The sequence below is a fragment of the Pavona decussata genome, unplaced genomic scaffold, assembly GCF_977016875.1.
Source record: "Pavona decussata unplaced genomic scaffold, jaPavDecu1.1 SCAFFOLD_207, whole genome shotgun sequence".
NCBI classification, from domain to species: Eukaryota; Metazoa; Cnidaria; class Anthozoa; order Scleractinia; family Agariciidae; genus Pavona; species Pavona decussata.
This window is the reverse complement of record NW_028145612.1, coordinates 1,324,838-1,352,820: the sequence shown is the minus strand read 5'-3', so window position 1 is coordinate 1,352,820 and position 27,983 is coordinate 1,324,838. Positions and strand designations below refer to the sequence as shown.

Sequence of the window (27,983 nt, the reverse complement as noted above, 5' to 3'; positions counted from 1 at the left end):
TAAGTGACCCCGGTAATAGTAGTCGCACTGTAAAAGGCCGGGTTGGAGAGTATCGTTCGCTATAACGAGGACTTTGTTATCATGATTGAGGTTAATCGAGCTTCCACTGTACTGTAATCAAGTTTTGCAAAAAGAGACGAGTAAAGGGGATCTTTCTTTATTAAAACCACTTTAAACAACAAACGTGTTTAGATTAAAACAATGAAAAGCATTAAGGACGATGAACAGATTACAAGCTCGTGTCTCCACTATTGTGTTGATATTGATATTAAGGAGCCTTTAAGCTGTCACGGAGACTTTCTGTGTTTTGGTCAAAATTGCACCAAACACTTGACAACGTACCTTTTATCACTGAACATGAAATTGCTTTTCGCGTACCGAGAGGTCCGCCACCACGAGAAGCACATTCAGGAGTGGGAAATGTCGAAAATTGAAGCGGACATTTCTTTATCTGAAAAACGCCATATTTACATACGTCTCTATTACAACAGTTGCAACGCCATTCAGACCACAAACGTCTGTAACTTTTAAATCCATCATTGGAGCCCAGCTTTCATCCTTTCGGTTTTTTTTTTTTCAAACGAAGCTAATTGAACTAAATTTTACATATTGGTTCTAATTATGATCTGTAATTTCATCGCGAAAAAGATTTAAAAAATGACATCAGCAAAAATCAGCCTGAAAATGGCATATTAACAAATAGGATACAGCTGACAAATTTCTACGAATGAATCACTGTGTTCTTGTCAGTTGAGAACTAAGTTCAGCGTTGCACTCTTCCTTTGATAAATTTCCGATACAGATGCAAACTGAAAATGATGTCTATGAGGAGAAAAAACACAACGACAAATGCGAGGACCTGAGGAGAAAAAAGGTCGAACTCGGTTAACAGTTCTGCATGAGGCATATATACTAGTGTTGCAATGTTTTCGAGTGAATATCCCACTCGTGACTTGATTTTTCTTTGCATACACACTCGCCTAAAGGCTCGTGTATATACCAGGAAAAATCAAGTCACGAACGGTACACCACGAGAAAACATTGCATGACTAATTTATCCCATGCCACTCATTGAATTAATTTTCCTGTTTGACGTCTGGTTCTTTGAATTCAAAATTAAGGTCAAAACTGGGGTATTCTTCTTCCATGTCTCAGTTGTTGACAGTATTTTTCTCTAAATGAAAATTTTGACCTGTCGCAGGCTCTTCAATCCATCTTTCGGTGGGAAAAATTTGTAGGCCGCAAGGAACACCGGGATTTTTATTGAAACACTCCGTTACATACCGTAGAATATGCAACGGGTTTCTAGCTTTCTGATTGGCTGTATTCTCTATGGCATGGGAAAAATTGTAGTATGTTCAAACTAGCCAAGCCAGATTGCTTCGCTTGCACAAGACTGCTGCAGCATCAGCAACTTATGGTCGCCTGCTTCTCACTCTTGACGAGATGAAATACTTAAGCAAAATTTATTTCACTATTAGTCCCATCACGAAAAATTGAATTTTCCTCAGTTTTGTTTTAGGATTGAAAGGTTTAAACTGAAGAGAAAAGAAAGTGATACGTACCACAGCCCCTACCAGACGATCACTAAACCAACTTGTGAATTCACTTCCATGTCTTTCCGCGAAGTTTGCTTCGTGAGCCAGAAGACCAGCACTAACTATAAGAAACACCGCCAAGCAGGCGCTGAAGAACACATCCTACAACAAAATAAACAGTAGAACAATCAAATATCGTGAAATAAATCCAATTTGAATTTCATTATTGAGGCTTCACAGTTACCGACGACTAACCTTGTCTGCACAGGGGAATCCCTTTCATACAATCACCCGTGAGCCAAATTTATTTACCAGATAAGCCTACATCCTTTGTAAATTATCTTCAGCTCCTTTCAAGAAAGCAGTAGCCTGTTTAAGGCGTTCAGATAGTGTGGAGCATCGTCGGAAGAAAATTGCGATGCGTGCGAATCGGATAATGAGCTGAGAAGACTTGACAGAGGAGCGAAGGGGAGACCGCCCCCAACCAGTCTCTTCTCGTCTTTTCGCGCCTCTCCTCACTAATAATTCGAACGCCTGGGAGAGACTAGAAAGCAGACCGCGATCTCACTTTAATAATACTAGGCAGGAGCTTGTCTGAAGTCATAATTATTCTGGGGATAAACGACTCTGTTCCTGCTAAGTCACATTTGCATGTTGTTACAATTAATCTATTGATCTGACAGCCTGCTCATTACGGAGATGAGATACTATCTGCTGTTTATTTTTGACAGCATGTGCTAAGGCCCTATGCACACTTTTGCGCCTTCAAAAACCTCTGTTTTCATAAACAATAATCACATTAGTGTGGACGTGCCCTAAATGAATCCGTGGTTCTCCATTATAGGGGGAATCCTGATAAATAATATTATATGTAATTTCAGAAAAGAATGTAAGATGCGAGCGATGAGATGCATTGAAAATGGTTTCTTGTCCCGTGAGGGATCACGGAATCAGACCCTGCCTGGCTACCTGCAGGGGAGCAGGGATGGCGCAGTGGTGAGAGCACTCTCGTCCCACCATTGTCGCCCGGGTTCAATTCCCGGACTCAGCGTCATATGTGGGTTGAGTTTGTTGTTGGTTCTTGTCCTTGCTCCGAGAAGTTTTTCTCTGGGTACTCCGGTTTTCCCCTCTCCTCAAAACCCAACATTTCCAAATTCCTATTCGATCTGAATTATTGTCAAGCACTTTATCACGAGCCTCTGGCTCGGGAGACTGTGCAAGCACTCCCAGTGTTGCTGACATTAAACAGTGCTTAAATAAATTACTTTGTTTTACTTTGCATTGACCAAAATAATACTTATCCACAAATCGTACTTACCAGAAGATACCAGTTATATGTATTATACACTTTATCCAGAGAGAACAGAAAGAAAAGGTAGAACACCAGCAAGAGGAAAAATCCTATTAACGTAGTTGCGAAGAAGAAAGGCAGGTGAGGCGGACTGTAAAATGAGCTGTACAGCTGGCCAAGTATGAACGCTACCAACAAAAACGTCTGCAAAGAGATGAACGCGTACAAAAAGAAAATAATATGATAAATAAATAAACAGTTATTCCACGAGCACGTGTTGCATGGATATGAGATCGTATGCGCCGGGTTGGCTATAATCGCCCCATATTCAACAAACTCGAGTTGAAAAATTGTTTTGCAACCAAGACTGAACATTGCTAGATATTGCTGGTTTATTTTTTCAACAAAGACCGGCCTGCCCTAGCCTTTTCAGGTCAATTAGGGCTCTGCACTGAACGTTCTAGCTGCCTGGCTCCGCTAGCCCCTATGGTTATTCCAGGCAGCCAGTACTTCTAATTTTATTTCTAATATTTTTGGAATGAACATCACATAAGGCAAGAATACAAATAAAGATTGCTGTTGTTGTTCTTGTCGTTACGGTAGAGGGTTATTATAACTAAAGGCTAACGGTAGATGAAGCAGATAAGAACTCAGCTTATTTAGACTAAGGATGTGTTCGACTGCCCCTATTCCGGAATAGGAATAAATACAATGACGACAAGAAATCCCTCATAAAAGGTACAAGACGGTTTTAAAATTATCATGTGAAGTGAAAGTTTGCAGAAAATGGCTTCCCAAGTTTACTTAAAAAGAGAAATCTAATAGCTATTCCGCTTATTCTCATTCCGGAATACGGTTAATCGAAGGTAATCTTTAAGGCCTGGAAAAAATGGATCATTACGTTTTGTACTAGAAATACATTAACGTAGTTTACTCACCATCTCTACGCACGACAAATATCCTTGTACGGAACACAGATATTTTTTGTTGAAGGTGGGACCAGCGCTGTAGTCTCTGTATTCATCGGGGTTAGTAGAACTGTTCATCTTGTTGCAAATCTGGAGAAAGAAAACTGTTTGGTTTCAGTAATAAATTACATCATTACAAACATTCGGGGAAGGAATTTTGCATTCATGATTTTATAGTGGGTTGAGCCATAGTTAATTGAGGGAATGGTTAGGAAACCTTGCCATGAAAACAATGGTGTTGCAATTTATGTTGGAAGGGCCGCGACCCTGCACAATCCTTTGTTTTAACGTTCACACCACAGTTGAATTTCTAAACAAAAACGTTTCGATTGGTTAGTTGCTCCAACACATTCCAAATTCTATTGTTTTTTGTGCAGGGTCAAGGCCAAAAAGGCGAACAAAAACATATAACAGAGAAGTTTGTCAGGTTTCATAACCATTGCCTTTAATTAACTATGGTTGAGCTCAACAACAAAGAAGTTTAAACCAGAATGAAGCACAAAGCTAACCGCCCAAAGCAGCTAACCATATTAAGGATGGAAGGATGGCGTGTGGACTTATTTTCAGAGGGGCTTATAACTTTACCCAGGTGTCATCGCTCTCCGCTCGCTCGACTTGCTGATTTTTCTTTTCGCCCTATACCCTACTTGGTAGCAGGCTAGCATCATTGTTGCGATAAAGACCGTTTCAGGAGTCTTTTATTGATCAGTCGGGGAATGTAATGCATAGAGCTCAAAATAAGCGTCCATAATCCTGTTTCCGATACTGCTTTGGTTTGATGAGAGTTCACAATATTGAATAACAACAATACTACTAATGATGATGATGACGATGACGACGATGACGATGATGACGATGATGATGATGATGATGATGATGATGATGATGATGATGACTAGACAGGATAATCCACCAGAGCAGATAGCACTGTTATCAAGGTGGTCCTGTGTAACAACAACAAAAGAAACAAACTAACCAATACACAGCGGTTATTATGGAAAATAGAGCAAGACCGGAAATATGAAAAAAGGAAAGAAATTAATGAATTAAATATTAAAATACTTCGTGGCGTCACTTCTTAAATAAAATCTTAGAATTCAGATTTTTCATGCTCAAAAGAAGCCTCTTGAAAACTAGAGCACCCCAAAAAGATAAGTTCTGACGGCCAAACTCCCATTTCATTCCGATTTTACCGTTTATAATTCCGCTTTAAATTTTTGACAGAGGTTTACTTTAACCCGCAACCCGCCTACATAAGAAAGAATTAAGTCCAATTTCGAACTCTCACTTACTTACGAACTCTCACTCACTTAAGTAGGCCTTCAAGGACTACGAGCTCCTGCGTAACAGGACAGCTGAATTAGGATCGGTGGGGGGGGGGGGGGGGGGCAAATTGTCCTCGTGTGACCCGGCTAAAAATAACTAAAACATACGCGATTCCTGGGTACAACTTAGGGACGGACCATTAGAAAAGTGATGGGGGAAGGGGGAATTTTAGTTTGCAGGAATTTTTTTTTTTTGCTCAGTGCTTGTGCAGGAATTTTTTTTTTCGGTTGATACCCTCTGCACGAATTTTTTTTGTTGTTGTTGTTGTTTTCCAGAAAAAAAAATTAAACAAAGGATTTTTAAAAAAACTTGTACTTTGTGGACTTGGAATGATTACCTTTAACCCCTGAGACAATATCTAAAAATTACAGCATAATGGTCAAAACTAAACAAAAACAACGAAATTAGTGTCGAAGTAGTATCTAGAGCTGGTAGTAAAATCAGCCTCCTACTTAAATAAAAGACTGGTAATCATTTTAAAATAATTTAAATCAAATTTCATGTACTGTCTGTTTATTGATTGTTTACTTTTTAACACATTTTAATAACAATTGATTCCAAATTTTTCAAAACTGTTGGCGCCAAGAAATCTTATGAAATATTTCATAACAAACACTTCAAGTAGTATATAATCTCAATTTACTTAAAATTTAAAAGTCAAATTCATGGTGGCACTACGATCAAAATTTTGCATCCCTTTTTTTCTTCAGCTTTGGAAAGTAGAAGTGATAAATACTAAACACGCCAAATTTTACATCGAAATTCCAACGGGAAGACCAGTTATTTTAAACGCGAGGTTCAGCTTCGCTGTGCCGCCAGCAGAAAGATTTTTTGGGACCACTTTTCGACCGCGCTTGGTAACCGTTCACAAAAATGACGGGAGTGACCTGGGCTCCAGTTATGTTTTCTAATCAAAATGGCGGCTGTTTACTTCGAATTCTTTGAACACTGCTGTACGCGTCACCGCGTGCAGCTGCTCACCGCGTTTCATCAGATTCTTATTTTAATGGGGGAAAAAACGAATAAGCGAGGTTCATACTGGTGGAGTGCAAGGTAAGCAAACCTTTCCCATTGCATTTGACGTTATCCTATTTCTAAAAAAATCACATGTAAAAAGTGGTCCCAAAAGGTTGGTCCGTAACCACATTTTGGGACCACTTTGATGTCAAACTTTTAACATCAAAAGAAACTCACTAAAATGTACTGTTTATGTCAAGAAACTGTTAAACTGAAATGTTTTCCAAAAATTACACTTTTTTAATCTTCCAACTGTACATGAAGTAAACATGCTTTATGCATCAGTCAATTAATTACAGCAGTGCCCATCCTCCCACCCCCCACCCCCCCTTTTGGGTATTAGTGGTACATTTTCCACATTTTCTAGCCTGGGTATTAGCTTACCCCAGAACATTTGACGGTCTTGTGATTTTTGCTTCGTAGCATTTTCACTTTGTTTTGCTGATAAGTTCACCAGCAAAGAAAATATATTTTTTGTGATTACCTGTCTATGGCGGGCAAAAATGAGATGGTATATTGATTTCACAGAATGAAAGATCACTGGAACACTAATAAGAAATAAGGCTTAGTTTAGCCTTACTTAACTTTCATTTACAAATAGGAAGGTAAGCCCTGGAACAAAGAAATCAACTAGTTTTTTAATTTACCACATGGGTGAGCTGGAATTGGGGAGGTGGGGGAGGAGGAGGAGAAGATGGGCACCACTGAAAAATGATGGATGCAAATTATATACTAACTGCTGACTAATCATCTTCAAGTCTACCTACTTTCTACTGTTACCTCCTGAAGAAAAACCCTAAATATCAACCCTGAATCTCAGCTTAGTAAAGTTAACCATTTTCTTCATAACCATTACCAGTATATAATTTAATGCCAGCCTATTAATTTTGTTATTTTACCTAATTTTATTATTAATACTGCAATCAAATAACACAGCAACAACCTAAAAATGTGACTTTCATTCTAACTTATTTTTTTTCTTGTCAATACAATCAAGTGTCAGATATCAAATCAGATGCCTTTCAGTGCCTAGGCCTGATTAAAGCCATCTGAATTTATTGCAGGTGACATGTTGCTTCCAATGAGAGTGCATAAAAATTAATCCCTGGTAAGAATAGATAATGAACTAACGAGTGTGCCCAGCATTAGGAAGATTTAGTTTTACATTTTTTGCTAGATTACGCTGGCGCTTTTTGTGGGAGGCAGTCTTCCTTAACTTTCACTGATGTTTTTCATTACTTTCTCCTCCCTTTATCCCTTTAAAACTTGGCTTTGACTGCCTCAAACACACATCAATAAATTTATTGCAATTAAGGTGTTGCAGTTTAAGTACGTGTATATAGATTTGTGCAATAAAGTAAATTTATTGCAGTGACATAGTTGACATTATCATCTAAAGAGTAATTAGTGTCTTTTAAGACAAGGCACAGTGTAGGACATACCTGTGGCACATGTATAGTGTCTCTAGGGGTACTGGTTTGCTGTGATCTTCAATTAGTTGCTGCAAGCTACAGCCATTATGGGAAAACAATACATAGACTCCTTCCTTTAAACTGTTAATTTTGTCATTTAATGCAGTGTTGTCCTTGCAATCAGTGGGGGTAATAGCAGTACATCTACGTGTGTTGTAACATTTTATTTTATCACATAATTAGTCATTTTCATGGCATTTTCTATGAAGTGTCATCGACTGTCAGTCAAAAAATTGTTTAAGTGGTATAAAAGTCTTCTTTATGCTTTCATCGGAGGGGAGGGCTACAATGAAATTAGCTAATGCCAAAAGCAAAAGTTCAGAATTAAGTATTTGCTAATGATCTTTCCAATCATGTGTCGGCTATTTAATTGGTAAATTACTACTTTTAATGCCAGAATTTGGTACTGATGTCTAATAACTAACTTTTATTACACTTATTGCACAGGTTATACCTTGACAAGATGAAGAGGAAGCAGTGTTTCCATGGTGGAGTTGCAACTCACATTGTTGCAAGTTAAGCACAGCACTTCACTTCTCAGGTTGAAGAAAAAATGTTTTGAGAAATGAGAGATCAAAGTGTTGGGAGATCAAACCATTGCTTTGGCATTCACTGGTACTGTGAACCAACATGCGGCACAATTCCTGAAAAAACTCAGAAGCACACTGCTGTTCCCCTTTTTGAAACCTGCTGTTAATGCTGGGAAGCATGCCCATAAGAGAGATGGGATGAACTAATCCTGGAGCAGTCTTGTAGGTACTGATGAAGGATTTGGTACTGCACAAAATGCAGAGCTCTCCTGTGGCACATTGATTAACTTATAAGCTAGTGTACTGTAAATGCTGTACATGGATATTAATATTATTTTATGTCTTTTACTTGGTGATAAGAAAATGATTTTTAAGATGGTGGAAACAATGAGCCCCATTATTAAGGATAGTACAGTACCTCTTCCAGACCTCTCTTTTCATCGGTCCCCCAGTACTGTAGCTCCCATTGTTTTCTGCGGGGGATCCATTGTTCCCAACCAAGGATAGCTACTGTCTTTCTCATTATTAACAAGTACATTCTCCTAACTGTTGTCATTCTCCTTTGGTGATTGTTGGCGATTGGAGAATTTGTTTCAACATCAAGTTCATATATGCTGTCTTTGGTAATCATCACCCAGTCTCCTGTACATGTATATTTGATCAAGTGGTGATTTGTAAGCCACTCTGAAACCACTGCATTCATGTTTGAGTTACAAGGGTTAATTATTCTAACAAGAACTGAGTAAATAACAGTTCATTCTGGTGAAAGTACATTCAAGTGGAGTGACACATTTACCAGACCCTGTGTGCATTTTTTGTTGTTAGACTTTCACTCGGTTGCCTTACTTGGTTTACAGGGGGAGAATAGCAGGCTAGGGGGTGGACAGATGTCTTACAGAATGGGTTCATTTCAGTGGGGACAAAACACCAAACTTTCTCAGTGGAGCAAATATTAAATTGTGTTTTAATGCATTTCTCTAAATATCATGTTATTTGTACCTAAGATACATTCCTCTTAAATCATGGTGCTTAATATGTAAGCTAGCTAATAGCTAATAGTCAGCCTGTATTTTGAAAAAGTCAGACTATGTTTAATACAGCACTGTATCTTGTCCTACGCAGATTACCCCACCTTTCACACATTCCGTTGAAGGACATCTGTGAACTTTATTGAATTTTGATCTTACCATTGCATTTCAGTCTATGATCTTATTATCAAGAGACATGTGTAAGGACTGTGAAATTATTTTCTTGTGGGCTTCTTCTGAGCTTTTCAACACTTGGTAAATAAAAATAACAAAAAAATGGATGTTGGTGTCATTGCATTTGTTTGTCTCTCTACCCGAGGGAAATCACCTTTTGGGATACAATTTAATTTTTTACTGTTTTGTGTAAATACATGGGTTAGTGTAGCTAATTTTGTACATCACTGGACCTTCTACCTAGATCCAGAGGAGATTTTGAATTCTAGATCAAACCTAGAGACACAAGAGACAAAAATGCAGAATGCAGGGGTACCCATTATTATGCTTCATCTCTCAACTGTTCTTTTAGCAAAACATTTCTCTCTGTTGTGCTGAATGCTGTCGAGACCCTTTGAAAACCTTTGTACTGAAAGCATGGCTTGCAAAATACTATTTGCAAAGCAAGTACTGTTTAAATTTTGAATGCCTTTTGGTGTTAGACACATCTTGAATTGAATGCAACAGCAATTACAACTGAGGAAGGTAAAATCCAAAGAGTTGAGCGCGAAATTCCCGCCAAATATTACGTTAAAGTACGTCATAAGCCATGTATCAGATTTCAAAAGTGGTCCCAAATAATTGCTCGTGTGGTTGTAAGCATACTTTGGGACCACTTTTTGTTCACCACATCTTCACGTTTGGGGTTCTAGAATTACGTTGATTACTCAGGGACGCTTAATTTCCCTGCGTTTAACCAGTGTGAGCTCCCTTGTTCATTTTTTTCCTTAAAAATATATTAATATGGATCAGGATAAAACCGAGCTCTAAAGAGCATGTTCTAAAGAGAGAGTACTCGAAGCCGTCGCCATTTTGAATAGAAAACATAACTGGAGCCCAGGTCACTCCCGTCATTTTTGTGAACGGTTACCAAGTGCGGTCGAAAAGTGGTCCCAAAAAATCTTTCTGCGTGCCGCCATTACTCGAACGACAAATGGCCGTGAATTACATAGAGAGCTGGATCTAGTTGCACCGACAGGAATATGACGTCATACGCCACAACAACATGGCCTGCTTTCGAATGTTCGATCTCGCTGAAAGAAGCCACTTCTTTTTATTTTAGTGGCTCAAGGGCCGTCTTTACAACGCACACGTATTGTGGGCAACCGAAAGAAACCTATTGGTGGTTGTTTGAACATTTATGGTTCTGAAATACGTCAAAAGGAGGTAATTTCTTCAGACAAATCGTCTTTTTGTACATCGCACCGAAGTACTAAAGTCTGTAAAGACATATCCTCTCGACGACTTCGACAGCTGCTTCGAGGGAAACTCAAACTCAAGGACTGCCATGCAATGCTACTGCCTCGATGCTTACTTTTCCACGGTAAAGCGAGTGACTAAGTGAAGCGATTAGGCCAAGGTAACTAATCGGAAATGAACTGTTTTCGTGAATGCGTGCAATGAAAGCAAGTGGCGCGGAGTGGTGGTGTGTATGTTTTGTTTATAGCTCATTGTAATGCTTTGTTTGTCCAGTGTTCATTACGTCTACTTCCTGTAAGTGTCATGCTTTGGTAAAATAAAAGTGCATAGATACTCCATTTTATTCAAATAATAACAATAATTGCTTGCGGTATAATAAATATTGACAGTCAACTGCCTCGAGTTTTTCGAATGCTCTCTTCGTACAAAGCACCCAACACATTTCTGAAAGACTTGTATGCCGACTGTAGAATACACAGCAAGGCGAGATTTTCGATCTGTATTAAATGAGCAATTGTAATTAAACTGATTGTGACATTGACATGAAAAATTAATCTCTATATATTGAAACAATCACATGATATGAGAAAGTACAGGTCAGAAGAAATTTGCAGGCAACTTTCCAGCTGATGTGGACCTGCTGACACTCCAACTTGCAAAATTCTCTTATGTAGCTATCACTGATTACTGTGAGTCAAGAAGGTCTTGTAGCAATCCTATTTGGTCTGTGTTATTAACTAATTATAATACTATTATTGAGCAATTTTTTTAAATATCACTTGTAAATATGCTTTGACTGCACCTTTGTGCAGACTTGTAGTGAATATTATGCTGAAAGTTATCTTGTGGGACAAGTCAAGATAATATCTACAATTTAAACCATATTAGTTGTACTAAAGAAAACAAATGAACCAAACTGACAAAATCATGAGACAGTATTTTGTCCAATACCCTATTCTAAAGAGTGTGGAAAACTACCAGTGCTTGGTAAATTTCATCTTTGTGTTTGAACTATTAATTTTGTATTTGTGCCTTCTTTTGTTTTCTTGGCAAAGTCCGTTATATGGACAGCCAATTTTACAGCATTTTTTGTACAACATAATAAATTTCTAAAAAAAAGTATTGCACTGTTTTGGTATATACCAGAGACAGTACAAAGGCGTCAACAAGGTCACCAAAGCACACCATGGTAAATAGGACTACCCATGGTAAATAATGCCATAGTAAATCTCACTTAGCTTTTAGTTTAGATCTGTCAACGACACTTCCTGAACCTTAAAATACTGGGATCTGAATTATTAGGGTTAGTTTAGGGAAGCATGAAGGCATTTTTCACAGTTACAGAAGATACCTTGTCCAGAAGAATGGGCCAGGATCTTACACTAAGGTTTACATTGTACATAATGTGCAAATTTATAAATGGAAGGGAGAGGAGGAGAACTACCAGCAAATTTTTGCAATATTTAGCATTGATATCATATCAATATGACAAGTAGGTACTGGTAATGAATGCAGACTGTGTGTGTGTGTGTGGTTTTTTTAAAAGTTGCTGTCATACCCATGTCATCAAGAACCACAATGCTGCAGACATGGTGAGAGTAGACAGCAAGACTGGCCTCTGACTTCAAGGGTAAACTTATCTTTATACAGGGAAGGTTTTTGGCCAGTGGGATCATGGCATGCATTCTTGTGCTCTGAGTATTCTCATTGTTGTAATGGTTATCAGAGAGGGCCACAGCAAAAGGCATAACTTTAAATTTGATCTTAGAAACTGCCAACATAGCTGATAGGAGAGTCTTCAAAAAAATATCCTGGATATAGGTCAAGCACATTAATATAAACAGTGAAGGGATTATGGAAATTGTTTACTGATGGCCAATTATTTTGTTGGCTTGTTCATAGTGAGGGAGATTTGAGTGTTATGTCATAACAGCAACAACAAAAACAAAACAACCCCCCCCCCCCCCCCTCAAAAAAAAAAAATAATAAAATGAAATAAAGTAAAATATGTGGTATTATTGGCATAAAAAATGGCTTTGATATTTAAAGCTGGCCCTGTTCTTAGTTCTGGTTATTTTCTGAAGGCCAAAGTTAAAACCCACAGATATCAACATCCAACATAAGAAAGCCAGGGCTATTTGACAGAAGAAAAAAGCTAAACAGAATAGAAAAACAACAAACACATAGTATAAGTATAAAGCATGAAAATGTTTGTGGGGTCATGTAAGATAAAACTTACAAGATAGAAAAAAATTAAAATGAAGTTCATGTCGCTGAACAAAAACAAAAAATAAGCTGTGGTTTGTGTGAAAACTTAGGTTAAAGTAATAATTGGCTCTTAATTTAAAACACCAAAAAAAAAAAAAAGACATTAAATCTCATTTCTGGTAGAATCTCCAAGAACAATTAAGCTATATCTGTGGAAAGGATGGTCATTCTTTCATAACTATAATATTTCAGTTTTATGTCTGTGAACATTGTATGATTTGTGGGAAAATACAATACTGTTACAGCACAGTGTTATGCTGGCTCTTCACACTCAATATGTAAAATGATTAAAATTATAGTGTCAGTTTTAGATGAGATAAGAGGCTGGTTTGCTTGTTTCACTCAGATTCACACATCCTCATTGACCAAGGAACAAACATTATTAAAATAACAAATATGGATGAGATATGATGCAAGCCTACTAAGGTTTCCTCCTTAGCTGTCCTCCTAAACTTTCTTATTAATCTTTAGTTTTCCAGCTGCATTTGAGGGCTTTACAACAATTTATTGTTGAATGTTACTTGGACTGTGGCTTTAAAATATTAGGCCCCTCATGATTACTTCATTTACTGCTTGAAAGTTGTTGTAGAATGAGGAAGGGATCTAACCAGGTAATACCTGGTAGATTACAGCCCTGTAGTATTGTAATATTGCAAATATTCTGTAGATTACAGCTATAGCTACCCACTTTTCAACTGAAGTTAATAATACATCATTTTAGTTTTGTCAAAGCTTTATTGAACTATAAAAAAACGAGGTTAATAGTTCTTTTTTTCTTGACTCATTATGCAGCTTTGATTGATACTTGCGAACACCATACACGCCACCAACATAACATTAACATGTATTGGTCTGGAGTTATCCATCCTATTCAATTATTTGTTGCTCAAGTGCTTCTGCGAATAGTGATTAGGCTCTGTTTACTAATCCCAAATAGAAAACATACCCAGAATATTAAATAGCCATATGTCTACCTCCAATACAGTTGCTGAGTAAAAAATGCCGGTAAATTCGTTTCTTCTTCGGCTTTACATGTAAATCCCAGGCTTGAATGAGCTGTTCGCGTGTCTTCGAAGCGTATTCTTTGCAGTCATACGACTTCAAATCCACCGCCAAGAAAATTACAATCCAAGATATTCGATAAAATTGTCCTTTAGATCGCTTTTCACCAAACTGGATGGCGAATCTTACAAATAATCTTGCCCATTCACTTACTTTTGGACTTTCGATTACTGAGGTTGCAAGGAACGCACGATGTTTGATGCGCGTATGACGTCACCCAAAGATCTCATACAAGCAACCGCATTTTAGAATGACCACGGGCGTCACTTTGCCGTCGGAGTAATGGCGGACGGGTTTTCGATGGTTTTCGGCCACTTATTACGCGGGATGCCCTGAGGGGGCATACCGTGTCTAAAAACGGGTCGATTTCTTTTTTTTTTTCTTCCTCGTAGCTACAAATCGGTACATTTATTACGCGGGATGCCCTGAAGGGGCATACCGTGTCTAAAAACGGGTCGATTTCTTTTTTTTTTTTTTTTTTACGCGGGATGCCCTTAGGGGGCATACCGTGTCTAAAAACGGGTCGATTTCTTTTTTTTCTTTTTTTTTTTTTTCTTCCTCGTAGCTACAAATCGGTACATTAATTTATTCATTAAACTCTCCCCTCTCCTACTCGGGATGTATTGTTCTGATTGTCTTCAACAACAGCAGGCCAATCAAAATCCATTCTTGTCGCTTATATCGCGAGGGAGGGGACCCACTCACCCTTACCTGTGTGACGTCAATGCATCATTTGATATATTTATTAAAGACGGATTAAGTCGCGCCATATTGTTTTAACATGTTCTGGACTCAAGTGTGCCGTTTTCAAAGGGAAATTTCACCATTTTGAAGCGGTAAATCGAAAGAATAACTTCTAAGAAGCACCCGACACGTAAAACGGTGGAAATTGGTGAGTTCTTAGTGAAGGAATCGTGCTTTGTTTGACAGTCTTAGGCCACGACGCGAGACAGAAAAGAGGTCATTGAGAACCTTACGTTATCGTAATGGAATTTGACAAATTTCCGCTGATAGTCTGAGTCGCGTAACACACGGAAAACAACGTAACGCGATCGTCGTGACTCAAACTATTCCATTAGCAAGGATAGTTTTATCAATCGGCGAAGCATACAGTTGGAATAAATGAATCAGCCCCAGCATCACGCGTAATGCCAGTATAGCAGGCATCTTGTTACGCGGGATGCCCTGAGGGGGCATACCGTGTCTAAAAACGGGACGATTTCTTTTTCTTCGTCGTAGCTACAAATCGGTTCATTAATTTATTACGCGGGATGCCCTGAGGGGGCATACCGTGTCTTAAAACGGGTCGATTTCTTTTTTTTTTTCTTCGTCGTATACACAAATCGGTACATTAATTTATTCATTAAACTCTCCCCTCTCCTACTCGGGATGTATTGTTTTGATTGTCTTCAACAAAAGCAGGCCAATCAAAATCCATTCTTGTCGCTTATATTGCGAGGGAGGGGACCCACTCACCCCTACCTGTGTGACGTCAATGCATCATTTGATATATTTATTAAAGACGGATTAAGTCGCGCCATATTGTTTTAACATGTTCTGGACTCAAGTGTGCCGTTTTCAAAGGGAAATTTCACCATTTTGAAGCGGCAAATCGAAAGAATAACTTCTAAGAAGCACCCGACACGTAAAACGGTGGAAATTGGTGAGTTCTTAGTGAAGGAATCGTGCTTTGTTTGACAGTCTTAGACCACGACGCGAGACTGAAAAGAGGTCATTGAGATCGTAATGGAATTTGACAAATTTCCGCTGATAGTCTGAGTCGCGTAACACACGGAAAACAACGTAACGCGATCGTCGTGACTCAAACTATTCCATTAGCAAGGATAGTTTTATCAATCGGCGAAGCATACAGTTGGAATAAATGAATCAGCCCCAGCATCTCGCGTAATGCCAGTATAGCAGGCATCTTGTTCATTAAACTCTCCCCCCTCCTACTCGGGATGTATTGTTCTGATTGTCTTCAACAACAGCAGGCCAATCAAAATCCATTCTTGTCGCTTATATCGCGAGGGAGGGGACCCACTCACCCCTACCTGTGTGACGTCAATGCATCATTTGATATATTTATTAAGGACGGATTAAATTGTCGCGCCATATTGTTTTAACATGTTGTGGACTCAAGTGTGCCGTTTTCAAACGGAAATTTCACCATTTTGAAGCGGTAAATCGAAAGAATAACTTCTAAGAAGCACTCGACATTTAAAACGGTGGAAATTGGTGAGTTCATGGCGAAGGAATCGTGCTTTGTTTGACAGTCTCAGACCACGACGCGATTGCAGACAGAAAAGAGGTCATTGAGAAGCTTACGTTATCGCAATGGAATTTCACAAATTTCCGTAGCCTCCTACGCAGACGTTCTTTATCTTAGGGGTTCGTCACGCGTTCCTGCCCTAAGAACGTCTGCGTGGGAGGCTAAAATTTCCGGTGATAGTCTGAGTCGCGTAACACAAAGGAAACAACGTAACGCGATCGTCGTGACTCAAACTATTCCATTAGGAAGGATTGTTTTATCAATCGGCAAAGCATACAGTTGGAATAAATGAATCAGCCTTAGCATCACGCGTAATGCCAGCATAGCAGGCATCTTGTTTTTTTTTCTTCCTCGTAGCTACAAATCGGTACATTAATTTATTCATTAAACTCTCCCCTCTCCTACTCGGGACGTATTGTTCTGATTGTCTTCAACAACAGCAGGCCAATCAAAATCCATTTTAGTCGCTTATATCGCTAGGGAGGGGACCCACTCACCCTTACCTGTGTGACGTCAACGCATCATTTGATTTCTTCATTAAAACTGCATTAAATTGTGGCGCCATATTGTTTATAACATATTCTGGACTCAAGTGTGCCGTTTTCAAACAGCAATTTCACCATTTTGAAGCGGCAAATGGAAAGAATAACTTCTAAGAAGCACTCGACATTTAAAACGGTGGAAATTGGTGAGTTCATGGCGAAGGAATCGTGCTTTGTTTGACAGTCTTAGACTGTCACGACGCGAGACTGAAAAGAGGTCATTGAGAAGCTTACGTTATCTTAATGGAATTTCACTGATTTCCGGTAATAGTCTGAGTCGCGTAACACAAGGTAAACAACGTAACGCGATCGTCGTGACTCAAACTATTCCATTAGCAAGGATAGTTTTATCAATCGGCGAAGCATACAGTTGGAATAAATGAATCAGCCCCAGCATCGCGAGGGAGGGGACCCACTCATCCCTACCTGTGTGACGTCAAAGCATCATTTGATTTATTTATAACATCCGGATTAAATTTGGCGCAATATTGTTAACATGTTCTGGACTCAAGTGTGCCGTTTTCAAACGGAAATTTCACCATTTTGAAGCGGTGAATCGAAAGAATAACTTCTAAGAAGCACCCGTCATTTAAAACGGTGGAAATTGGTGAGTTCCTGGCGAAGGAATCGTGCTTTGTTTCACAGTCTTAGACCACGACGCGAGACTGAAAAGAGCTCATTGAGAAGCTTATGTTATCGTAATGGAATTTCAAAAATTTCTAGTGAAAGTCTGGGTCACAAGGGAAACAACGTAACGCAATCGTCGTGACTCAAACTATTCCATTAGCAAGGATAGATTTATCAATCGGCGAAGCATACAGTTGGAATAAATGAATCAGCCCCAGCATCACGCGTAATGCCAGTGTAGCAGGCATCTTGTTTATTCATTAAACTCTCCCCTCTCCTACTCGGGATGTATTTTTCTGATTGTCTTCAACAAAAGCAGGCCAATCAAAATCCATTCTTGTCGCTCATATTGCGAGGGAGGAGACCCACGCACCCCTACCTGTGTGACGTCAAAGCATCACTTAATTAACACTGGATTAAACTTGTGTCGCCATATTGTTAACATGTTCTGGACTCAATTGTGCCGTTTTCAAACGGAAATTTCACCATTTTGAAGCGGTAAATCGAAAGAATAACTTCTAAGAAGCACTCGACATCTAGAATGGTGGAAATTGGAGAGTTCCTGTTGAAGGAATCCTGCTTTCTTTGACAGTCTTAAACCACGATTGCAGACAGAAAAGAGGTCATTGAGAAGCTTACGTTATCGCAATGGCATTTCACAAATTTCCGCTGATAGTCTGAGTCGCGTAACACAAGGTAAACAACGTAACGCGAACGTCGTGACTCAAACTATTCCATTAGCAAGGATAGTTTTATCAATCAGCGAACCATACAGTTGGAATAAATGAATCAGCCCCAGCATCACGCGTAATGCCAGTGTAGCAGGCATCTTGTTACACGGAATGCCCGCAGGGCATGACGTGTCTAGGTTTCGGTCGGGTATCTTTTTTTTCATCGGTGTCGCAAATGTGCACATTAATTTATGCATTAAACTCTGTCCTCCCCTAGTAAGGATATTTTGTTCTGATTGTCTTCAACAGAAGCGGCCCAATCAAAATCTATTTTTCAGGCACATATCACGAGAGAGGGGACCCACTCATCACTTCTGTGTGACGTCAAATTATCATTTGATTTATTCATTAAAACTAGATTAAATTCTTCCCTCTCCCAGAAGGGATCTATTGATTTGATTGTCTTGAACAAAAGCGGCCCAATCAAACTCCATTATCTGCGCGTATATCACGAGGGAGGGGACCCACTCATCTCTACTTGTGTGACGTCAAAGCAAATCATCATTTGGAAAAGTTGTTTTCGTTCAATGGCGGCCACATGTCTGAATTTAAGACTCCGGATCTGCCGTTTTCAGAGAGAAAACCAACCTTTTTCAAGCAGTAAATCGAAATAATAACTTCTAGGTAGTACTCGACAGTTGAAACGGCGGAAATTGGGAGAGTTCACGGCAAAGAAAATCCGCTTTAAAAAACGGATCGAATGATCAACGCGAAGGATTAGAGCTAGAGGAGGCCAGACCAGTTCAGCGGGGTCATGACGTTATTGCATAGTTATTTCTGGTATGATTCCTAGTAACACAACGATAAGTATCACGCAATATATCTGAATAAAACCATTCAGACAATTATTTCAATGGCCAAGGGAGGATATTTTTTAAATATCTACGAAACATACAATGGGGAATAATTGGGGCTACATTAAGCATTCCGTGTAATGCCATTAGAGGGGCATCTTGTTCCCAGGATCAGTAAGCTTGTATAAAGCTAATTAATAGTTATTTTTGCAATTTCGAACTCATTAAATGGATTGGAACACGAAAAGGGCGAAAATAGAAGTAAAAATTTTTGTCGTAGTGGCACTTTAATGTTTTTGCTTAATATTTAACATGGATACTCTTTTACTACAGACACAGTCCCCTTTCATTTTATACACGATAGAGTATCATTAGCACTGAATCCTTCAGTAAACAGCAAGTCATTAACAAGATACAAGGTACTTTCGATCGCCCGAGATCACAAAGCACTTTGTGCGGTTTTAATTTGCCCACAGAGCACTTTGTGGTATTGACAATGAGCCACAGAGCATTTTGTGGTGAATAAAGTGAACACTTGCCCTTCAATCTAGATGCTCCCACAAGCGTTTAACAGGACTTCTTGAAAATGGCTGAGTTTTTTAAATTTTGTAACCATAAAGCACTCTGTGGCCCAACGAATAAAACCACAAAGCGCTTTATGGATAAGCAGATATGCTGGAAGCGTTTTACTGACAAAATCGTTTTTCTTCAAAACTAATTGACCTATTGCTCGTGATTATTGGGTTTACTACCAGTTACAAACACAAAACAAAATACTGAGTTGTAGTAAGGGTAAATTCCAGCCACGACACAAAATGTGGGGTTGGTTTGTTCTTCATACAAAACAAACTTCCACAAAAAAATTCAGATTTTCAAAACATTAAAAAGGCCATTTTGGGGCATTCTGGAAGAAATTTTCTGTCATTAAAACACTAAAAGATATTTTCTATAATAATTCCTTAATCTCCTTCTGCAAGAATTTTTTTTTCTTCCGTCTCGGCTTGCAAGAATTTTTTTTCGGGCATTTTGGCTTGCACGAATTTTTTTTTTGTATTTTCCCCACCCCCCCCCCCCCCATCACTTTTCTAATGGTCCGTCCCTTAACCTCTAGCTCGCTGCTATCTTATGTTCCTATCATGAGCCATCCCTACGGGGGACTCCGGGCAAGGGAAGGGACTTTGTAAAGTTAACTTCCCTCTCGAAAGTAAAACGACCTCCCGTCTCCCCCCCTTGGAAAGGGGAAAGAGTTGCCCCTGTTTGAGAGTCATCGCCGAAAAAAAAGATTGAAATTAATAGCCAGGCCCTCTGTGGTTAGCATCATCTTCGTTTAACACATCACAAGTACTGTGGCACGACGGCTCACATATATCACATCGCATGGAGTTTGCATGACAATACCTAAGATGAGCTCCGGAAACTTCACGCAGAGTCGTCTGTTTCCTCTTCCTTTACAAAACTACAACATGGCTTCTTGTTTTACAAAGGCCTATTTTCCTCGTAGGGTAAGGCATGAGAAAATCCCTTTCATTTCCTCCTCCTTGCTGGGAAAATTATCAATAAAATTTCCCAATGAGTCCCCATATAATGGTCTACTTGCCCGGGCTCCCCATAGCCGATGACAGGTTCATTATCACGTTGTGAATGATCCGAGGACGAAGTTCGAAATCGAGTTAAAACGCGTAGGCGAACAGGTGTCACGTTGGTCACACAACAATATATAATACTTTCCATAGAGGGTTCAGGTCGTCGATAAACTGTGAATAAACCTCTCTCCAACCGGATAAGCGTGTGCATACAGACAACGCGCAGAAACTGCGCATGTGTCATACGTTTACTTTGACCTTACTGCTTGAAATAGGGCCCTCCCCTCCCTTAATGTTTTTCCTTTCTCTCTCCTCCATGATCCACAGAATAGTAAACAGATAAAAAATTAAAACAAAACAAATGTCTGATTGCTGGGTAGTTTTGGCCACCGCCGTGTGCATAACGCGTGATTTGTTGGGAAAGCGGGACTTACAAAAATATTATAATTTATAGCTGCGCCTTTGAATCGACACATTTTCCAAAATGTTTGTTCATTAGACACGTAAAACCTATAGTTTAGTTCGTTGTATCGAAAAGTTCTTATTTTATCGAAATAATGCCACGCATTTCAGCCGACAGCTGAAAGCAACTACCGACAACTGAACATAACTTACCGAAATATGTTGGATAACTGACCTTCCGTTGGAGTGAAAAATTTCAAGCTTCTGTTTTTATTTTTCGACAGAAAATGAAATTAAAATACTGCAGCAGTGGATTATAAGTTCGTAAATGTAAGGAAGTTTGGAAGCTGTCGGGCAAAACTTTCTTGTATTCCAATTAATGTTTAAGCTCTTCGCTACGCCATTATAAATCGAAGGTTTCGACGTGTGGTATTTTATTAGCCATTATTGTTTCATCAGAATAGCAAATATATTGAAGCTATAACGTTAACGTCATATCTGTTTTTGCTAATCTGGTAGGCTCAGCAATTGTCGGCAAAGTATTCCTTAAAATTCTTGTCCCAATTTGAAATTGACGCACCTCATAAACAAAAGCCCTAAAATTTCATGTTTACATCATCGACAGTTATAGCGAGACACGAAACGTGCAACAACTTACCTATTTAATTTGTGACAACCTCTGTCCAATGGGGAACTCGCTGAAACTGCTCAATCAAACGGTACTATTCCTCAGTTTACGACGATTACAGAACAGACAACTTGAAAACACTGATTTAAAACCACAAGCGTCGGGCCTGTTTACGACAGAGTATAATATAAGCTCTCGAACATGCTAATGTCTTCATAGTTATTCATGCTTGGCTGAGCTCCCCAATGTTTGCCATTATGCCCGAGTGATTGGCTAACAAATTTAACCTTTGATGACACAAGGTCCAGCGTCCATCATGAATATTTTGGATCATATCTTTAGCCAATTAGGGCTCGTTATCCTGTCAGCGAGTAAGCCATTCAGAAAATTAATCCATTGACAATCAGTACAAAAACAAATTAGCAGTGCCCTAAATTAAATATTTTTCAATGATTTAATTGCAGCCTTTGTTGTTGCGACCCAGGGTCTGAGCAAAAAACAAAAGATCCAAAGCATCATAAAACTAATTACTGCGATAGAGCGGGGGATCAGTTTGGAAGGGAAGGAGGTGGGGGGACTTTAGCCCTATTTCATTATATTTCAAAACAACTCTCCCTCCCTCTTAACTAAAAACAAGCTGAGACCTGCAACTGGAAAACCACTCGATTCTTGGGTCCTGCTTCATGCCTAAACTCTGACGTCATTCCCTTATTTGTTTTAAGGCCAAAACCGCAACAACAAAAAAAAAAACCCTTGTCTGAAGCCACTAGAAAATTAATATTGCCGGAGTTCCAGAGGATTTGTTAAAATATCTCCCCTACTTGGATAGGAGATAAAGCTAAAAATGTTACGTTTAGGAGCGGTTTCATGCATTACAGGAAGGCAAAACATTCGGTTACAGTGCAGTGCAATGATGATGGGTCAGTTGTATTAAAGCACTTATTTAAACTGTGGTTACTAATCTGGAGATGATCCCTAGATTTATTTTATGAAACTTAATTTGCGCAAATGCATAATCTTTCTAAGGTCAATGTGACTACTGCCTTGCATGAGATTATCATACTTTTGATTTGTCAGTAAACTCGTGATTTCATGTGCCTCTAGCCAGCTGTGTACCAATTCAAAATTCCGCGAATTAATATTTTGACCTCATCTTACTTCAGATATGTCCAAAATCCCACCCCTCCCCCTTCCTCCCCATACCATGATTATATGTCACCAGAGTACTTGGAGCAACCTGGTTACCGTATTTTATTTATTCTACGTGTCATTGACTATTGTAAACAAACTGTACAGTTCCCTACATTGAAATACTGCTGTAAAATTGAGTTGCTAGGTCAATAAGATCTTGGGGGACAAAAAACTCACCCTTGGCTGCATTTTGCCTCCACCTGATGGCCCGCGAGAGGGGGTACTCGCCAAATTTTGACCACCCATTTTCCGATCAAAATATGTAATTTTCCCTTCGCTCCTTCTTACCTGGCTGTACGAAAATGTTTTCAGCGATCATTTACATTGGCAGAAAGCGATTCGTTATCTTCAACAGGCCAGGGCAGCATTTGGCTTGATGGTCTTAACTTTAATATATTTTGGGATAGCCAGATAGGAATCGAATCGACACTCTCCGACTCATCTCGGGGGATAGCGATCCAACGAGAATATATAAAAGAAAAATAGTTGAATTTTTAAGACATTCAATTGCATTCTTTAAACTACGAATTTTGAAATCTTTTGTTGCAGCAACATCGAATAATAATAATAATAATAATAATAATAATAATAATAATAATAATAACTTTATTAACGTGTCAAGAAATGTAGCTGAGGGGAGAAGTCTCCTCTACTAATAGTGGACACCAAACTACTGATTCTAGCTAAAAAAAAAATGAATTAAAATTTACATCGTAAGCCATATTAATAAAATTTCATACATCAATCGCAAAAATCATGTAAACCCTAGTCATTCTCGGCATAGGTTGCAGCCTTGACAGTTACTGACATTTGCTGCTAGGGCAGTAAGGTCCTGATTACGTATGACTCTTTTAAATTGCTTCAGAGAGGGTTGATATCTTATTCTGAGAGTGAGAACATTCCACAGTTTAGGCTCCTAGGTAACGAAGTGAAATATACAACTGTTTTAGCTCGAAATTTATCCCTTCGATTCATTCCTGTGTTCGAACTGATTTGTTTGAAAAGAACTGCGTTTAATGAATTAAGTTAGTATTCTTTGCGCGTTTTATCCTCTCTGGGTCCGCGGAACGTTTTTTGTCCAGATCCGAAGTTTGTCATTCTAAAATTATAAGTCCTTTAAGTGGAGCAGTTAAAGTAATTGTTTAGATTGGTGTATTATTCGGTGAGTGACACAAGGAAATCCTAGTGCAGAGTCGAACCTATGACCTTCCGATTACTAGCTCGGGTGTTCGGTTAATTGTCGTTTGTGTTGTCATCGATCATTGACCTGATTTCATCCGAACTTAGCCAGTTCTTCTATGTTCGAATTCATTCGGTGTGATTGAGTGCAAGGTGGGCAGTATGTAAAATCGGAAATATCAACAGAAGCTGAACAGAGTTTTTCACGCCAATGACTTTTACATGAAGAGGTGGTAAAACTAATATCCTACGTCTCCATTGTGGCAGTGGCATTGTTTATTCAGCATGGAAATTAAACGTTTTCAGATAATTTACTTTATGAAAACATTTAACTTGTTTTATTTCTACTTTCGTTTTTTTATTTTTATTTTTTTATTTTTAATTTTCATAGTTTCGTTGCTCTCTTAGCTGAATATTTAATTGGTAGATGGATTAAAGTGACCGAGTTTTCATCAGCGAAACTAACTGCGAGCAACTATCGACTTATAGAAAAAGTGTACGCCTCAAGCAACTCCTACGCTCGGCTTTAGTGCTTAACAAACCTTCCACGGATAAATGGATCACGCGTAACAGCCAATCAGAGCGCGAGCTTTACTGACAATATGTTATAACGTACAATACGATCAATACAGAGCGCTCAATTATGATGTATCACAAACTTAGCAGGCGTCCTACAGTCAGGAGCAAATCATAACCGAAATTAGTAGTATAGTAGTTAGTAGTATAAATGTAGTATAAAATAACGACCGGTATTTCCTCGACGCCAAAGTTGCTAATTTCGCTTTGTATATTTTGCCTTCTCAATACCATTGCGAACTGGTTTTAAGTTTTGAAAGATATTTTTTGCTATGACAAAAAAAGGCCAAGTAAATTCGATCGTGCATGCAAGGGGGATAGTTTTCAAATTCTCGCTATTAAGCATTGGTGGCTATATCCGTTTCCATAACCCCCAAAGGGGCGTTTAATCGAGAGACGGTTTCGGCTAGAACGAGTAAACTGATCTAAAATGATATGAACAAGAAATCAAAAAGTAACATGCTTGCTTTAAATATACAATTTTCACAGAAAACTTACACAACCTGTGTTTTCGCATGCAGTTATTTTATTGAACTCGTACTACCGTTAGTTGAATGATTTTCTCATGTAAAGTAACTATCAAATTCAGGAGCCCCAATAATTGCTCCTGTCACATTTTAATTCTGTCATTCTGAGTTTTGCAGATAAAAATAACAATTTTCAGCAGCTGTCTTACATACACTTCATTACAGAAAAGAAGGTATTTTTTTTATATACTTATTACTGAAATAAGTACTAAGACCGCGGAAAATCTATCCGGTGGCTGAATGGATTCTTCATAATCCGGTAATTCAGTTCGTAGCTTGAGTTTACTCACCATTTTCATCAATAGCTTTTAAGATTAAAGTAACTAAAAATTACATACATACGAAGCTTATCGACTTCAATTTCATAAAAACCTTTCACGGTCCGGTAACAATTTGGTAACAGATTAGTGTTGACATAAAATGCTATGCAATATTGAATGTAAATGAAACACGTTATTCGGCGAGACTGAAACAACCAATCAGAATATACTGGCAATTAAGTTGAACAAATTCTACATCAGTTATTACAGGCCATTATTTTCATGGAACACGACTTCAAGTAATAAAGCAATAACAAATGTCAATAGCAACATGACCTGTTTATTTTGCCAGCCGGCAACCAATAAGTAAACATACATTCTGAACGTAATATTCACAACGGTTTAATATGGCAACTGGAAAAGTACTTCTCGAAATTTCAAATTTTAATAACCAGCTGACATATAGTAAAACTAATATTTGTGTCACACCGGAAGCCAAAACTATAAAGAAAGTAAGCTGGGTCAACCAACCCACTTTTTGTATAGCGAACCCCGATGATTTGTTTGTTTTTACAATTTACAAACTTGGACAAAAGCATTACATGTAATCATTGTTTAATCCATCTTTTTTTCCAGAAGGCGGATTGCATTAGAAAAAGGCTTTTAAGTTAAATTATTACGATGCAGTGCTCAACCATTTTAATAAGGGTATTAAAAGATGAACTCAAAAAGAGCTTTTGAGGATTTACTGTCATATTAAAGAACTGAGTAAACATTTTGTCATTTGGCATAAATTTCGGTTGTAAATATCGTAAGACAATTTTATGTTTTACACTACTGCCAATGGAAATTTAGCCATTTTCTTCAGGTTAATCTCAATATTTTACTCCAACGGTCAGTCGGTTTGTTTAATGTGGTTCTAACTTTTGATTCTGTAGTAATAAAATCCTTCTGCTTTACAGCCAACTAACGAAAGATATTCAGCAGTAAGCCTTTCCTGTGGTATGGTTTATTCGGCTGTACTTGACTGTGGTTCAGCTAGCTTTCGACCCCTATGGACCGAGCAAAATCCGCAAGTGTCGCCATTCAAATGAAAGCTATTAAGAAATACTTTCCTGCGGTTCTGTTTTAGGTTTCTCATAGTTTTGCAAGAAATTTTTTTTTTGTCCAGAGTTCCAGCATTGACATTAAGTCGCAGCAGCACTAGCCTTACAAGTCAAAATCCTTTTGTACTCCGAGCGAAACGTGCGGTTCATGAGTGCATACAAAAAGGGATTGATAGCGGACGACATGTAGATTAACACACCATATATGTAGTACACTCGCCTCGGTAGCATCGGCACTCGGTTGTTCATGTCAAGTTGATCGATGACCATGATAGGGATCCAACAGCACGAGAACCCAAAAAGAACAGCGGCCAATGTTTTGGTCACTTTCACCTCCTGCACGTGTACATTGCGCTGGCTTTCGTTCGATTGCGGGAACACTGCGTTTCGTACCGAGAAGTAAATTCGACAGTAGAGGCACGACATGATGATGAATGGCGACGCGATGAATGCCAGTCCCATGCACAACGCGAAGATGAAATTCTGCTCCATCGCGAAGGCGCAGTAGGATTTCCCCGGGTGAAACTGGTAGCCTCCTCGCGCGTAAATCAACGGGGACAGAGTTGGGAGGCAGGCAAAGAGACAGACACCTACCGCCAGAGAGATGGTCTTCTTTTTTGTGAAGACACGTCGATACAGGTCAGGTTTTATGACACACAGGTATCTGTTCACTGCTATGAGAACCATCAGCTGAAGCGAGATGACAGCCAACGTCAGAGGAAAGGAGCCCTGAAATTGGCAAACTTGTTCGCCGTAAATCCAACGCCCTGAAATCAAGACTCCGACCGTTAACGGCATGGTAGCAAGCGACATTGTGATATCGGTCATGGCCAGAGCGAAGATCAATATGTATGTTGGAGTGTGAAAGCGAGAGTTTCGGGCTATCGCAACACAAACCAAGCTATTTCCCACAAAGGCACATAGAGCGATCACTACTACCACGGCTGATTCGGCAACCACGATCTGCGTTGGTCGAGTGGCCAGTTCTTGAGATAAACGGTCGTTGTGGAATTTCATCAACTCTTGGAAATCAGTAGCCATGGTAGAGATCTTTTGAATAAAAGAAATAAAACTTTTAGCTTATCTTTTTGTCGCGTAAGGTGTAACGGAGTTCTGTGCACAAGCTGTTGCTCTCCTGTGTCTTATATTTAAGAGTCACGCGCAATGCCAATTTATAGTTTCTCGTTCGAAGCGAGAAGCACAGGCGTTAATGGAACTGAGATCAAGGTGTTGTAATTACTTCAGTACAACTGCTTTAGTTTAATTTCTCTCACAGAAATTAAACATGTCAGACTCAGATAAAAATCTCAATTCTCCCAAAGCTTAATTTGAGGCTCCTTCGACGTATGTCAGTTTTTTTCTTTCTATTTGTTTTATGGAAAATTCTATTTCAGGAAATGAGGTGCTTTACTGATCGTTTTCGCTAGACGAGAGGATGACAAAATTAAAATGAACTTCGTAGTGATAAGCAAGTTAATCTATTCGTTAGGAAGGAAAGTTTTAGAATGATCCATCTGCATAACTTTGCAAATGGCTAATGTAAAAAACCTTCTAATTTTCGAGTAACATTGAATACAAACTTATATCTGTGGAGAAATTGGCGGATTATCTAACAGAGTACTGCAAGAGGAAACGGACACAACAATGTGCTA

At 38.9% G+C, this 27,983-nt stretch overlaps 2 protein-coding genes and 1 long non-coding RNA gene across 6 annotated transcripts; 1 reads left to right on the top strand and 2 right to left on the bottom strand.

The window, feature by feature from the left end:
- Nucleotides 1-135: 135 nt before the first annotated feature.
- LOC146460817 (uncharacterized) lies at nucleotides 136-21,750 on the bottom strand. The gene is made up of 5 exons (XM_085087807.1): nucleotides 21,523-21,750; nucleotides 3,768-3,887; nucleotides 2,857-3,033; nucleotides 1,566-1,700; nucleotides 136-859 (listed from the first exon to the last, which is right to left on the bottom strand). Exons 2-5 carry the CDS (start codon nucleotides 3,873-3,875, stop codon nucleotides 764-766), a joined length of 516 nt encoding a protein of 171 aa, XP_084943933.1. The 5' UTR covers nucleotides 3,876-3,887; nucleotides 21,523-21,750; the 3' UTR covers nucleotides 136-763.
- Nucleotides 5,941-9,411, top strand: LOC146460818 (uncharacterized). 4 transcript variants are annotated; one of them, XR_014857552.1, is made up of 4 exons: nucleotides 5,958-6,176; nucleotides 7,205-7,248; nucleotides 8,060-8,368; nucleotides 9,000-9,411. It is a non-coding gene; the product is annotated as an uncharacterized LOC146460818 (long non-coding RNA). The 4 variants fall into 4 exon arrangements; XR_014857550.1 differs by lacking the exon at nucleotides 7,205-7,248 and having other exon boundaries at nucleotides 5,941-6,176; nucleotides 8,060-8,364; XR_014857551.1 differs by lacking the exon at nucleotides 7,205-7,248 and having other exon boundaries at nucleotides 5,941-6,176; nucleotides 9,265-9,411.
- A 4,662-nt stretch (nucleotides 21,751-26,412) lies between the features above and the next one.
- Nucleotides 26,413-27,590, bottom strand: LOC146460816 (beta-1 adrenergic receptor-like). The gene has a single exon (XM_085087821.1). It carries the CDS (start codon nucleotides 27,370-27,372, stop codon nucleotides 26,413-26,415), a length of 960 nt encoding a protein of 319 aa, XP_084943947.1. The 5' UTR covers nucleotides 27,373-27,590.
- Between the last annotated feature and the right edge of the window lie 393 nt (nucleotides 27,591-27,983).

Coding starts and splice junctions, on each gene's coding strand:
- LOC146460817 (XM_085087807.1), bottom strand. CDS start 3,875: ATGAACAGTTCTACTAACCCCGATGAATACAGAGACTACAGCGCTGGT. Junction 1,701..2,856: donor CATATAACTGGTATCTTCTG/GTAAGTACGATT, acceptor ATTTTGTTGTAG/GATGTGTTCTTCAGCGCCTG. Junction 860..1,565: donor ATCGTCTGGTAGGGGCTGTG/GTACGTATCACT, acceptor TTTTCTCCTCAG/GTCCTCGCATTTGTCGTTGT.
- LOC146460816 (XM_085087821.1), bottom strand. CDS start 27,372: ATGGCTACTGATTTCCAAGAGTTGATGAAATTCCACAACGACCGTTTA.